We start from the raw sequence: 14,639 nt of genomic DNA on the forward strand, positions 1-14,639 counted from the left end.
TAGTAATCAAAATACCTATAGGTAAACTAAAAAAAAAAAACTGAAACTAAACTACGCTCTTTTGACAGTATTTAGGAGAAAAATACTAGTGATACCAAATGATTCCTCGTATTAACTCAATTTTAAAATATTTTTGGAAATTGTACATTTTTAATGCGAAAAGACGTGCAACGTGGCAGAAATGGGTAAGATCTAAATATATCATCACTGGTCTCATAGTCATCTTTTACACCGTAAAACAATCAACGTCGAATATCTGGCGGCGGTTAATTAGCCAGATAAGGCTTCAGCGGCCTCGAAGAAGTAAATCTCTTCCAAAAGCACCGCCGTGGAAGGACGCGGGAACCCACCCTGTTTATCATTATACTAGCGGCCCTCTCCGGCTTCGCTCGGGTCTTTAGCAAAAATTTAAGGTAATTTTTTTACACCTCGGGTTACATTATTGGAGTTTTAGTAAGGATCCCTAATTTTCGTTAAAAAATAATATAGCCTATGTCACTCGGGGATAGTGTAGCTTCCAAGCAGTGAAATAATTTTTCAAATCGGTTCAGTAGTTTCGGAGCCTATTCAATACAAACAAACAAATTTTTCCTCTTTATAATATTAGTATAGAAGTATAGATACCACATTACCGACGCAAGAAAGGTCTTATACTTTGATTATATACACGTCTGTATATAATCAAAGGTCTTATAGTATCAGTTGATAATTACACGGACATTAGAGTCTATTAATCCAATTCGCTAGGTCACGATAACAATTTACACAATATCTTTTATCGCGACCTTGAAACCATCGTTTACTTTTGTAAAACGTGCTAACAATATATTCAGGTGCGGAAATTTAACAAAAACCTGCATACATATTTATGCAATACTAAATTATTATTACGTTACTCCGATCCGCAATTTTAGTGGTAGGATAAGTTTGAGTTTGGTTCCACCGAGATAAGACATCAAGATTGTATAAATTGAATTGAGACTTCAACCATGATAAAACTAACTAACAATTCCATTGGATAATCTGTAATATTTAAAAATAGTTACAAAACAAAACAGTTGAGTATCATTTACTCCTTGGTTTGCCAAAAAAAAAATTTTTTTTTAATATTTTTGTTTTAATTGAAATTTCTATGGAAATGGTCAGCTTTTTTTCCAATATGTCAACTGTTATTGCTATCCAAAAGAGAGAATATAATAACATAATATGAATTTAAATATTGAAGTGTCAGTGATTTTGGTTGAAGCCGACCATGAGAACTTACACTAATTCACATAATAGTTCCTCATAGAATATATACATGTTTCTGTACAATTTTGTGACAGATATTTGTTTATAAACAAACAACTTAACTTTGAATGATAAACGACTCATAAAACTAATTTGGCTCTGGGCCAGATGTCTACTTCATTCACATGATCCTAAAAAAGAACAATCCGCAGTAGAACACATGACAATGGTGTTTTGTTGATATTGTTTGTGTTCCAATGAAAACACACAGAAAAAGAGCTAAGATATGGTGTTTTTGGTATGCAGAAATAGTCATTAAAAACTAGATTTTTACAAAATGCTGCACATTTGACAATTATTTAATATGTTATTTTAAATTACCAATGTATGGTGATGACAAAAGGATGACCAATTTTTTATATATTTGGTAATGTACGATTAAATTATATAAATTAGATATGAGAGGTTATGGATATGTGTTAAATTTAATAATTTGTGATGTGATGAGTGAGTCATTAGCATTACTAGAGTACTTTAGTCCATACATCTATTGTTATAGTAGATTATAGTGTTTGGAGATGACAAGTAGGAAACTGAAAACAACACAAACTTCCCGAGGACTGAATTATCATGCAACTGATGCATAGCCCACGAAGTTGAGATCATAGAGAAATAGTATATGAAGGATATTTGCAATTATTAAAACCAGTTGATAATAACCGAATAGAACATGAAACATTTTTTGACCTCATCTCATCATCATGCAATTTTAATTATATTTTATTTGAGCACTTGTCGTAATTTTAAAAATCCATCAATGCAGATAGAAGGCAATTGATAAACTCAAGGTGATGTACACAGAAGTAATGATTATGTTGCAACAATAGAAGGCAAGTCTTTTGAATGTCAGCTTGACAATTACATAGAATATTTTTGTATCACAACGGCCTTCACAGTGTATTTTCTGACTATCTTAAATATTTTTGTAACATTAAATTTTCAAAGTTAATTAAGTTTTCCAAAGTTAGTAATTTTTATTGAAAATTTCTTTAACTTTGGAAAAAAATTACCCACAACATTTTATTGATTTCAAAATGAAATCTATTTTATCTTTCAATGAAAACTATAATTGAACTACTTAAGTTATTTTGTTAAGTTTTATTAATTGATGTACACATACTCCAACAGTCATCTTTTTACAGAATAAATTTACGAAAATTTTAACTCTTTGATGTTTTAAGTACGCTCTTGAGGCACCAAATCTGCCACAAAATCTGCTTAAAAATGTGGCCAAGGGTTAAAGACTGTTTTCCTCTGTCTTTCCTCTAGTTATGCAAGCAAAATCTCTTTAAAAGTAATTAATAATTTTTATCATGCATGAACAGGTACAGGGAAACCCTTATACAGCTTGTTATTTAATGGTCCAAGTTTTAGATGTGTAAGTTTTTATAAGAATAGAAACAAGTTGAACTCTAAGTTGTTTTGGATGAAATGGAATTTTATTTGGCATTTGACATGAATAATTGTGCAATGCACATGCTTAATAACTGTTCTTGTAACAATTCATCTAAAACTGTTCACACAAACATAATACTTTAAAATTGATAAATTTATGTAATATGTGCATTTAGTAACCTATTCTGAAAGTGGCACAAAATTTATTATTAAAAGGACAAATATTTTATTATTGAAAATATTCTTTCGTAGTGTTGTCTTAAAAAATAGGTACTGATCTTCAATAACTGTTAATTATAAGAAATGTATATGACATTTATACACTAGCCAATGTATCTTAATAAATTGTGACTCTTTAAGGGAGGTTGTATGAAAGTTACTTACGTCAGGATCAACCTCCTTTGCCAGCATGGTCAGTTCTTCTTGAGTGAGCTTGGACAGGAGCTCGTCCACGTCCACTTCGTCGTATGTAGACAACTCCCGCCCGTACAATTTGGCCGGGGTCGTCATAGTTGTAGTCTTTGTTGAGGATGATTTCTGCGACCAAAAATTCCCTTTTAACTTCACGATCGAGTACACACGCACGTATTTGTTTATTTCAATAACTTTTGAAAACGAAAATTACGTAACATACATTTATAACACACCGAAATTAAGGTTTAACCATGATTTTTTGACAAGACACTTTCGACAGTCGGCGTTTACCACACCCACAATTTTAATTGACTTCTGACTTTAAACATGTAAAATTAAGAGATTGACAAACTTAAACACTCTTCATTTAATAATAGTATAAAAATAAAATAATTTATTGTACTCTTACATTTAAAACAAATAAAATGCTGTAGACTGTAAAACCCACGACAAACACTGACTTCGCAAGCGCCCTCTTGAAATGACAAATAAGGACTAAGTAAAACTACATAGAGTAAACGAGACAGATGTGAAACTTCATTGGAGAATTTACTTAATGTATGAACGGGACAGAAAAATTGGCGGTGGGATTGGTGGAAAGCGGAAGAAGTTATTGACTACCTATACTTGGTACCGGTTTCTTATCAAAAGCGACAAACACAAAATTAAAAACGAGAAGTAAAAAGTATACAATTATATTGTTGTATTATCCGTGATGCTTTTATGGAATTTCAACTGTAGTCATTTCATTCAACTATATATAATGCAATTTGAATGACATCATAGGTATACCTACTATACGAGCCGCAGACTGAACTGATAAAAATTAAATGCCGTTTATGTTTTACTAACGAATCATACCTCGTAGCTTTAAATAACTGATAGCATTTGCGGTTCAGCATAATTGGGTTGAATGCTGTCACTTGTTTGATTAGTTTGTAATTAATATTTCTGGTATTTTTTATCTATTTATTTATTGAATCCCCCCAGGTAAGGTAGTTACTGAAGCATATCATACAACACAACATTAATTCCGTCATCAATCTTAAGACATTAGGTCAAAGTTTCAATTTTAGGTATTATATAACAGCCATCCCACCCTAAAGCCAGTAACTACCTACTTTTTATGAAACACCTGGCCTAATAACGGTCGGAACTATGCAGCTTTATTCCTTTACTATGACTTACATGAGAATAGAGAATACAGACACATCACGAACCATCACCCCCGTTGAAACATGAAACGTAAATTTAAATTCTATTGGAATATTCTCCCAGGCAGAACACTTTACTACTGAAAGACCCCTTACCTCTGCACCATATACCTCTGCCGTGCCCGATATACCATAATAGTTTTATATTCCACATAAATGTGGAACATAATACTACTAAGTAAGTCATTGCAGAAATAAAATAAAGTAAAATTGGGTTTCTATAAGAAAAACATGCAATTGTCGGCTATCGTTTGACAAGAACATTAATCACTAACTTTCGATTAAATTATTTTTTGTCAGTGTGTTTTAGAAACTTGTCTCCGTCGTAATTATCAAGTGAAAGTTTACCTTTTACTTGATACGCTGTCAATTTAAGTTACTGTTGCTTTGGTTGCCATATACATAATAAATAATTTGATTTTTTTTTTATTATTGCATTAAGTAGCCCTTTTTTCGACTGTATTTAAATTAATGGTGATTAAGATACAAACATAAACAATAAGGTTGCAACTATTAGTGCGCGTGATTAGCCGGCTTGTTTTCTATATAACAAAAACAAAGATATAATCTACCTAGTGTTCATAATATGCAGTTGAAGTACCTCGGCCTCATTCTGGACAGTCGTTGGACCTTTCGTGCTCACTTTCAGAGCCTGGTCCCTCGTTTGTTGGGGGTGGCCGGCGTGTTAAGCCGGCTTCTGCCCAACGTCGGGGGGCCTGACCAGGTGACGCGCCGCGCCGTCTCTATACGGGGGTGGTGCGATCAATGGCCCTATACGGGGCACCTGTGTGGGGCCAGTCCCTGACCGCGGGGGTGGCGAAGCTGCTGCAACGGCCGCAACGCACCATCGCAGTCAGGGTCATCCGTGGTTATCGCACCATCTCCTTTGAGGCGGCGTGTGTAATGGCTGGGACGCCGCCTTGGGTTCTGGAAGCGGAGGTGCTCGCCGCTGACTATCAGTGGCGGGCTGACCTTCGTGCCCGAGACGTGGCGCGTCCCAGCCCCAGTGTGGTCAGAGCGCGGAGGGCCCAATCTCGGCGGTCCGTGCTGGAGTCATGGTCCAGACGGCTGGCTGATCCTTCGGCCGGTCGTAGGACCGTCGAGGCGATTCGCCCGGTCCTTGTGGATTGGGTGAATCGTGACAGAGGACGCCTCACTTTCCGGCTCACGCAGGTGCTCACTGGGCATGGTTGCTTCGGTGAGTTCCTGCACCGGATCGGAGCCGAGCCGACGGCAGAGTGCCACCATTGTGGTTGCGACTTGGACACGGCGGAGCACACGCTCGTTGCCTGCCCCGCATGGGAGGGGTGGCGCCGTGTCCTCGTCGCAAAAACAGGAAACGACTTGTCGTTGCCGAGTGTTGTGGCATCGATGCTCGGCGACGACGAGTCGTGGAAGGCGATGCTCGACTTCTGCGAGTGCACCATCTCGCAGAAGGAGGCGGCGGGGCGCGTGAGAGACGCACAATCCCGCCGCCGTCGAGCGGGGGCCAGGGAGGCGGATCTCGCCCAAGCCCTGGCCCTCTAAGTGTTTCGGGTCCCCCTCACATGTTGGTCTGGGGACCGGCGAGGGGGGCCTAAGAAGACGACGTGCAAGCTGCTCTGCACGCGTTTTACGCAAGAGCATCCGGGTGATGGAAGGCCGGCTATCCTCGACCCACGCTGGTTCTGACCCAGCGGGGTATTCCGTAGGATAACCCATTCTAACCGGCGCCATCTAGGCGGGCTCCGGATAGCCTGCCGACCGAGAGGGCTGGTGGTCGTGGCGCCGACGACCGCCGGTCCGGCGTCCCGAGGGGGAGGGTGATGGGAGAAATGTGCTCCGCACTAAACGCTTCACTTTCCCCCCTTTGCCTTTTCATGGGTTCTGTCTCATGCGAGGTTCGGACGCGGGTTGTTGAGCGACAGGAGGTTTTAGTCAGTTCGACTCCGACATGCCCCGCCCTTCATCCCCAGGGGAGGGCGGAAGTCCGGCGATTTCCTCCTGACCAAAAAAAAAAAAAAAGTGTTCATAATAAATATGTTTTTTTTTATTGCTTAGATGGGTGAAGGAGCTCACGGCCCGCCTGATGTTAAGTGGTTACCGGAGTCCATAGACATCTACAACGTAAATGCCGCCACCCACCTTGAGATACGAGTTCTAAGGTCTCAGTATAGTTACAACGACTGACTCCCTTCAAACCGAAATTACTGCTTCACGTCAGAAATAGGCAGGGCGGTGGTACATACCCGTGCTAGCTCACAAGAGGACCTATCACCATATGATATTCTGGAAGAACGCAATGCTCCCAAATATGTTTTTTATTTATTTACTTCGCTTCACGAAATCATCAGATACCACCCCGGCTCGAATATTTAACTGTCTTGTATTTTGTTATTTTAATGTAAAACATGAATTTAATGTGCATCGAGAATACAGTTTGATAATTTAAAATAATTAACAGGAAACACACGCTTATAACGCCCCATGCAGGAAATAGTAGTTGTCACAACATAAATTATATTAGATTTAAAACGTTCAGTAGCAATCATTATTAGTTTTCACCATAGATAATAAATATCATATACTTCAACGATAAATACACATAATATCGTGTTTTCGGTAAAGCGAAGATATGGTATATGATAGAAGAGTATGGAAGGAGAAAACATGTTGCGCCGACCCCAGGTGACTGGGAGAAGGGCAGGATAATGATGATCGTGTTTTCGGTAATAAGTGACAGACTGTAAAATATTGATGATATTTTTCTATGTGATTTGTTAGACGCAACGTTGAAGTTCTTAAAATGTGAAAAACGCAATAATTGAATTAAAACGCATAGGTATGGTTGTAAAATTTAAATAAGGAAAATGCTCTATTTTTTGGGTACCCGAAAAAAGTTTTGACAGCAGCTTGAATTTGCCTCTGGAATTATTAATGTCCATGAGCGACAGTAATCACTGACCGTCAGATGAGTCACATACTCGTCTGCCTACAGTGACAAAAACATTTTACATACATCTTTTTTTTTTCATAGATTTTTTTTACACAGCATTTTAAGCATTGAAAGGTTTTATTTCAAATAAAATAAATGCCAATTTTTTTCACGGGTTTACTTGTCGAATGTATCTAAACGTTTATTGTATGAATACTTACAACATTAACACCGTGTCAATATTCCTAAACTTTCATAATTAAAGTAGGTATATAAAATTCTGTTAGATAAAATCTGTATTCTGTATTAAAGTTATTCAATGTTTGTCTACATGTAGTGTAAATTTTATAGATAGCGTTTACCTAGTCCGGATTTATTTGTAAGAAAATGAAATGAACGCAACACGAATGATATACGCGACAATAAAATAAAAATCAAAGCTAAATCAAAAAAAAAAAATTCTTACTGGTGGTAGGACCTATTGTGAGTCCGCACGGGTAGGTACCACCGCCCCGCCTATTTCTGCCGTGAAGCAGTAATGCGTTTCGGTTTGAAGGGTGGGGCAGCCGTTGTGACTATACTGAGACCTTAGAACTATATCTCAAGGTGTGTGGCGCATTTACGTTGTAGATGTCTATGGGCTCCAGTAACCACTTAACACCAGGTGGGCTGTGAGCTCGTCCACACATATAAGCAAGAAAAAAAAAAAAAAAAACTATTTGTTTGCTCACAAATAGTGTAGTGTTTCATAAAATCCAACTATTGTAAAGACTTAATGTCATTTTAGATCATCCGCATCGCCAAATATATCATTTCGTGTACTCATTTAATTAATAAGGAAGAGCCAACTTTGAAGACGAGGTAGTGATTGATTAGAATCGATAAACGTTGGTTCCTGTTGACCACGCGATTCACCGCCCGCTGGCGGTTCGCCAGTCTGCTATAATTGGTGGTAGCCGCACCAGAGACAGACGGTATTCTTAGCCGCTCGGGCACTGGCCTTCCCGCTAAACAAACGCGATTCCAACAGGAAAAATAATAAAATCGCACAGTTTGCACTTGACCTAGTATCAGTTAGGGATGTCCCGTTAACGATTCGCAAAAAGGTGAATGAACTCACGACCTCTTTAAATACAGGCCGGTTAAAAATGTCGGAAAGCTACAAATTGAACTGTCATTTTGACGACTACCGCATCTCAAGAGTATTTCTATTAATTTTTGATCGATCGCCACTGAAATTACATTTTAGCGTTTTATTCGATGAAGTTATCATGTCTTTGCCGTATGGTCCGCCACAGCCTGTTTCACCGTTGATTAGAGGTTTGAGATTTGCCTTTTTAATAGCAGGAATTATTTATGCTCGGGGCAAGCAAAAGCTTTACAACAAAATGGAAGCATCGTATAGAGAAGAAGAAGCAAAGAAAAAATTATCCGTGATATAGAACTAGCGAAATTGAAGAAGAAAATAGATGCCGAAGAGAAAGAAACAATCAGATTGTTGGAAACGGGGAAACTATTTGAATCTGACAAAAAATAAAGTACTTTCTACTTAGTTTTGTTTATTTATTGCTAAAATACAAGGAGACTGGCCCCAAATCGGAATGTCTCTCTGTTCGTATAGAACAAAATGTACAGGTTTAATATAATCTCATCGATGTAAGCGGTGCCCCCAGCCCGGAGGATCGGAGACTGCGATATGCGGGAAAGGATTGGATCCGGAAGGCGGAGGATCGTTCGTTGTGGTGGACTATGGAAGAGGCCTACACTAACAGTGGAGAGATTCATGCTGATAATGATGACGACTGTTGTCGGTTAATCTCATTGTTTTTTCAATCGGGAAGTAGAAGTTATTCGCAATTAATATATTTCCATAGACGTCTGGTGTAGTGGTAAGTGACATGGTCACTACACAAGGGGGTCGCGGGTTCGAATCCCGCCAAGGGAAGATATTTGTATGATAAATATAAATGTCTTTTCCAGGGTTATGGATGTATATTAAATATATGTATGTGTATAATAAAAATCTTACATTTATTTCCGTTATCTGGTACCTGTGACACAAGTTCTTTACGAACTTACCACGGGACCAGTTAACGTGGCGTGATTGTTAGTAAATATTTATTTATTATTATTTATTTATTATAGATGATTGTCCATCTGATGGTTGTCTATAAGAGGTAGTTTTTAGCGGTAAGACTGCCTATTTATTGGCCTTTTTATTTGATGTTCTACATTTGTTTCCTGTTTATTTTAAATCTAAATTTCATCTTTGAATTCAATCTATAAAGTGTAGCACTTTACGTGTTAAATACGAAAGTATCTACAGAATACAAACGGAATTAGATTAAACAAACAGGAAGCTGACAACAGTATATGAATGTTTTGTTTCAAAATAGATTTTGAATTTCGGTCAAAAAACCGAAGACATCGACGAAAATCACATAATGTCACAACTAAGTATTTGTCAGAAATTAACTACCCATCATTCCCTCTATGATCTCCTTCCTCCTGATATTCCTCGCCCCATTGATCTCAAATCTCTTCTTTCCCTTGTCAACTCCCCTTTCGTTTATATTCTTAGTTCATTCATTAACCAAAATAACATTAAGCTGTAGTTTGTCTGTCTTTTATCGAACTAACCCCTGTATATATATTGTGTGCGTCTTATTTGTTTTAGGTAAATCAACAGAGATCCTGTCATCAAACATTCTTAGCTACTCACTTAATTCTTAGTGAATATATGTGACCTTGCTCGTTCACGAAGCCCGCTATAGAAAGCAGAGTATTATATACACTTGACATTATCGAAATCTAAAAGGAAACGCTATAAACCTAAGAGATAGATGGATAGTAGCTAGCTTAAATATGAAGTGTATGGTAACTAGTACGTAATATCAGCACAGTAATTGCCTGCATAGCAATGGGATCGCGTAACGGGCATCTAAGGGCCGCTCTGTAATGGATTACATGTTAATTTGTATAAATTTAAAACTATTTAGTTTAATCTTGTAAGTAGGAACTGTGTACACTCCGTTAAAGACAAAAGCTACGTAAAGTTCCTACGGTTTTGGTACCCTAACCAGGAAAAAACGTCCGTAACGTAAGATTTTTATTAGTAATGCACACAATGTACGACTTTTTATTTATTTGTTGCTTAGATGAGTCGACGAGCTCACGGCCCACCTGACGTTAAGTGGTTACTGAAGCTCATAATCATCTACAACGTAAATGCGCCACCCACCTTGAGATATAAGTTCTAAGGTCTCAGTATAGTCACGACGGCTGCCCCACCCTTCAAACCGAAACGCATTACTGCTTCACGGCAGAAATAGACAGGGCGGTGGTACCTACCCGCGCGGACTGACAACAGGTCTTACCACCAGTAATTACGCAAATTATAATTTTGCGGGTTTCACTTTTATTACACGATGTTCCTTCCTTCACCGTGGAAGTCAATCGTGAACATTTGTTGAGTACGTATTTCATTAGAAAAATTGGTACCCGCCTGCGGGATTCGAACACTGGTGCATCGCGCTCAACGCGAATGCACCGGACGTCTTATCCGTTAGACCACGACGACCTCGACGATAGACCTCTTGTGAGTCCGCGCGGGTAGGTACCACCACCCTGCCTGTTTCTGCCGTGAAGCAGTAATGCGTTTCGGTTTGAAGGGTGGGGCAGCCGTTGTAACTATACTGAGACCTTAGAACTTGTCTCAAGATGGGTGGCGCATTTACGTTGTAGATGTCTATGGGCTCCAGTAACCACTTAACACCAAGTGGGCTGTGGTGAGCTCGTCCGCACATCTAAGCCATAAAAAAAAAAATAGGTGTATTATCTATTACGGTCATATTCTAACGGCAAATTAAACTATAGGCTTTTGAAAAATTTAAGAACTAAATAATACATTCCCTAGCTACAAACAGCCACGGCTCTAAGACACAACTACAAAGAAACATTCTGATTGATCTAATTGATCCACTCTGTTCTGCCAAACGTTTTTAGTACTAGCACTAGCAATTTAACATCACTATACTTGTAGAACTCCCCGAAGAGTTGGGTAGGTACCTAACATTTAGCACACAATATCAGCTCGCTGAACTTCTCGGCGGATCTTCTCAACTGGTCGCCATTCCAACCCTGTGCTAGGGTAACATACATACACTCCACACTACAAGTAGCAATTAATTCCCAAACGATATTACTTGTCAACATTCTCTCAATAGACAATATTCTTCGCTTGTCAATATAGAATCATGAGTTCGGTGAAAAAACGACGAAGCTAAACAGAAATCTCGAAACCGCGAAAGTTGAGAAAAGTTTTCTCTGTACAAAGTAAAAAGTAATGGCACCTCATTGTTACACTTTATTAGCATTCACAGATTGTTGTGACATTAGTATGGGGATTACAAAGCTTTCTACGTTCGGAATACGAGATGTGAATTGAGTGGGTAAATCAAACGATAACAACTGGCCAGAGAGAGTGCAAGATGTGGAGAAATAGATCTCTCGTCTCAGAGGTCGAAATCCAAGTTAGGGCAATGAGCTAATGTGTTGTGTGCACTGAACTAAATAGTTGTCAACATAAAATATCTGATCAATCTATCTGACTGGTTTATCTCTAAATTAACCTAAAAAATTAAATTAAAATTAAAAGACGCCATATTGACGCTATCAAAATGTATGGTTGATATTACCGAGATCCATTGTTTAATCCAATCCTTTGTGGTTTCGTCAGTTCGGTTCGATTTGGTTTTAATGATTTAATTTAATTATAATTATGATCGGGAATAAAGTGTGATATAATAGAGGAGTATGGAAGGAGAAAACATGTTGCGCCGACCCCCGGTGACTAGGAGAAGGGCAGGAGAATGATAATGATGTTATAATCGGGAATAAATGATTAAAATGTATTTTAGTTCGTTGGCATTTTTATCACTGTCCTCCCGCCCGATTCTGTTACGAAGCAGCTATATGTTCTGCTCCATAGAGTATGATGGATGTTATTGGCGCAGCTTCAATTATAATCTAATCTCTCAAGATGAAAATTGTGTGGTATCAGTAGCCTCCAGTTGGTGCTTGAGCTCGCTAGCCTCGAGACTTTACCTTATGCCATAGCAATATTTAGTACATAGTATACTGTAGTATTTATAGTACGGTATAGTATAGTAAGCTATACCTATAATAATCGATCGATAAATACCTATTCTTAAAACTACTTTTACGGGGCTAAGCTCGTGTTTTTATTCCGGCAGTAGTTGAAATTTGACTATAATTAATTGGAATTGTAAGTTTGTGCACTATTATGATTGCATTTTATACTTCTATAATCACAAATTTCGCCAAGACTACACTCTAAAAAATATTAACAAAGGCTAACAGTATTTAATCAATTCTCAATTTGACAGCAGACGCCAAGAACAAAAGTTTGACAATAAATAGTATGCATGCGTGTGTGCGTTAAATACATGGTATGTAGTGTGTGTAATGTTTTCTGTATTGATTTAATGTATCTTTTATGCATTATTTAAAAAAATATTAGCATTGTGCACTTCTTCTCTATATTCTCTATAAGTGTGGAAAATTTCATACTCCTCCGTCCGCGCAATTTTCGTAAAAAGGGATACAAAGTTTTTGCTTCACGTATTAATATATAGATTATATATTATTTCTGACTTTTCGAATACACCATAGTTTTAAAACGACGTTAACGACTAATGTGTCATTCATCGTCATCCAATGTGCTAGCTGTTAGACGTAAAAGTCGTTTTAATTTTGTCACCGACTCCTACCGAAACCTACAGAAAATACTAAATAGGTAGTACTCAATTGTTGGTTAGAAGTTTGTGAAGACGGTAAACTTTACAACTACGAATTGTGAAGTCCGAGAATATCTTTGTACGTTATTAAACGCATACTTGTTGACACACTTACATATAAACAAATAATTTTCATAGATTGTTGTAAAACATGACTATTATTTCTATTTCACACAGGAGAGATGATTTGAAACATTGCGATTTTACCCCTTTTTGAATGTGCGTAAAAATAGTTTATAACCAAATTATATCAGTTATGTTTTAAACAACCTAAAAACGGCATAATTCATTCATATTTTCGTCGTATATCTTTGATAAAAATCTTCCTTCCCTAACAAATAATTCAGAATTATCTAATGCGAAAGATTTTTGTCTTTGTATCACAAAAGTAAGATAAATGGCGCGCGAGGACGATTAATATAATTATTGTTTTCACATAAAATATAATATTTAGCAATTGTCACAACGGATACAGCTCGCTCTTTTTAGTAGGTACATCATATAAACGCACTTTAAGTTTGATTAAAGTTAATCTTATTTCGGTTTTATCATTATTTTCGTTTTGCTTAACTTAGTCCAGTGCCATTAAATTATGATTTAAGTGTTTTAAAAATTGGGAATTACCAAAATTTGAACTCTCCGGATACATTACGGTCTTATCTACGGTTAGAGATAAGCATAACTTTTAACTCTTAAATCATTAGCTCTCAGTATTTTGTTGTTTTTTCTGTAAAGGATAGACAAGTATTCAGGAATCACTACCACTACTACCGTACGTAATTATCTTAATGTTTTTACAGAAATCTCTATATACTTTGTATTCTAGAGGCAATAAACAAGTTAATAGCGGCACCATAGTTTTTTATAGTTTCTTCATTTAAAAAAATGTACCATACATCTCCCGCGCGTCTGCATACAAGAATCCGAATTGGGTTATTAAAATAATCGATTATATCACATCGAATTGAAATCATGGAATTGTGATTGTATGCACTATTTATCACAAAGTACGTATGGTGTGATCTCTGAGTATTGCACTTCGTTGATTACGAGACTGTGGATTCCTACCTTTAAATATATGTAAAAAGTATATGAAGAAAAATTGAGAAATTTCTGTTATGCATTTTCATTTTATACCGACTTGCAATTAGTATTGGGTAACAAAGTTTACTGTTGCGTTGAAAATATGTTTCTGTTATGATAATTAATAGTAATTATGATGAAAGTGTTGTGCATATTAAAATATTACGTTACTTAATGTAATAATCAAATTATTCACTACTTTAATAAATTTAGATTTAATTTAAAGTTATTTGATAGAACACTTGGAGTAGAGACAATATAATTGACTTTCTAAGATTTTAAAATCTGCATTAAGTATATGTGTACCTACGTAATTCATTTATTTTATCATAACCTTCATTCAAAATCGTTCTGTTCTCGACCGAGCGACCATAGACTATCATGTTTGTTCAGATGATAATTTATGGCAACCCAGTTCAGTGGTTATTTAAGAAGCAGTACCTACTTGAAAACTGGATTGGAGTTAATTTCTACCATATCGGGTACACCGTACGCGATTTATGATGCGTT

The 14,639-nt window shown here is 37.2% G+C and overlaps 1 protein-coding gene across 8 annotated transcripts in view; it reads right to left on the bottom strand.

Annotated features, from left to right (window-relative positions):
* tmod (tropomodulin) overlaps positions 1 to 14,639 on the bottom strand; it is a 100,499-nt gene that overhangs the window by 26,443 nt on the left and 59,417 nt on the right. For 6 of the 8 annotated variants that reach the window (XM_089729928.1, XM_028177370.2, XM_089729927.1 and 3 more), the window contains exon 2: positions 3,070 to 3,222. In XM_089729928.1, coding sequence (XP_089586054.1) covers positions 3,070 to 3,222 — 153 coding nt within the window. Of the gene's footprint in view, positions 1 to 3,069; positions 3,223 to 3,319; positions 3,451 to 3,508; positions 3,668 to 14,639 lie in introns of those variants that run through there. The other 2 variants (XM_089729929.1, XM_089729930.1) reach the window with 2 other exon arrangements.

This window comes from Bombyx mandarina, chromosome 09, assembly GCF_030267445.1.
Source record: "Bombyx mandarina strain Sakado chromosome 09, ASM3026744v2".
Taxonomy (NCBI): domain Eukaryota; kingdom Metazoa; phylum Arthropoda; class Insecta; order Lepidoptera; family Bombycidae; genus Bombyx; species Bombyx mandarina.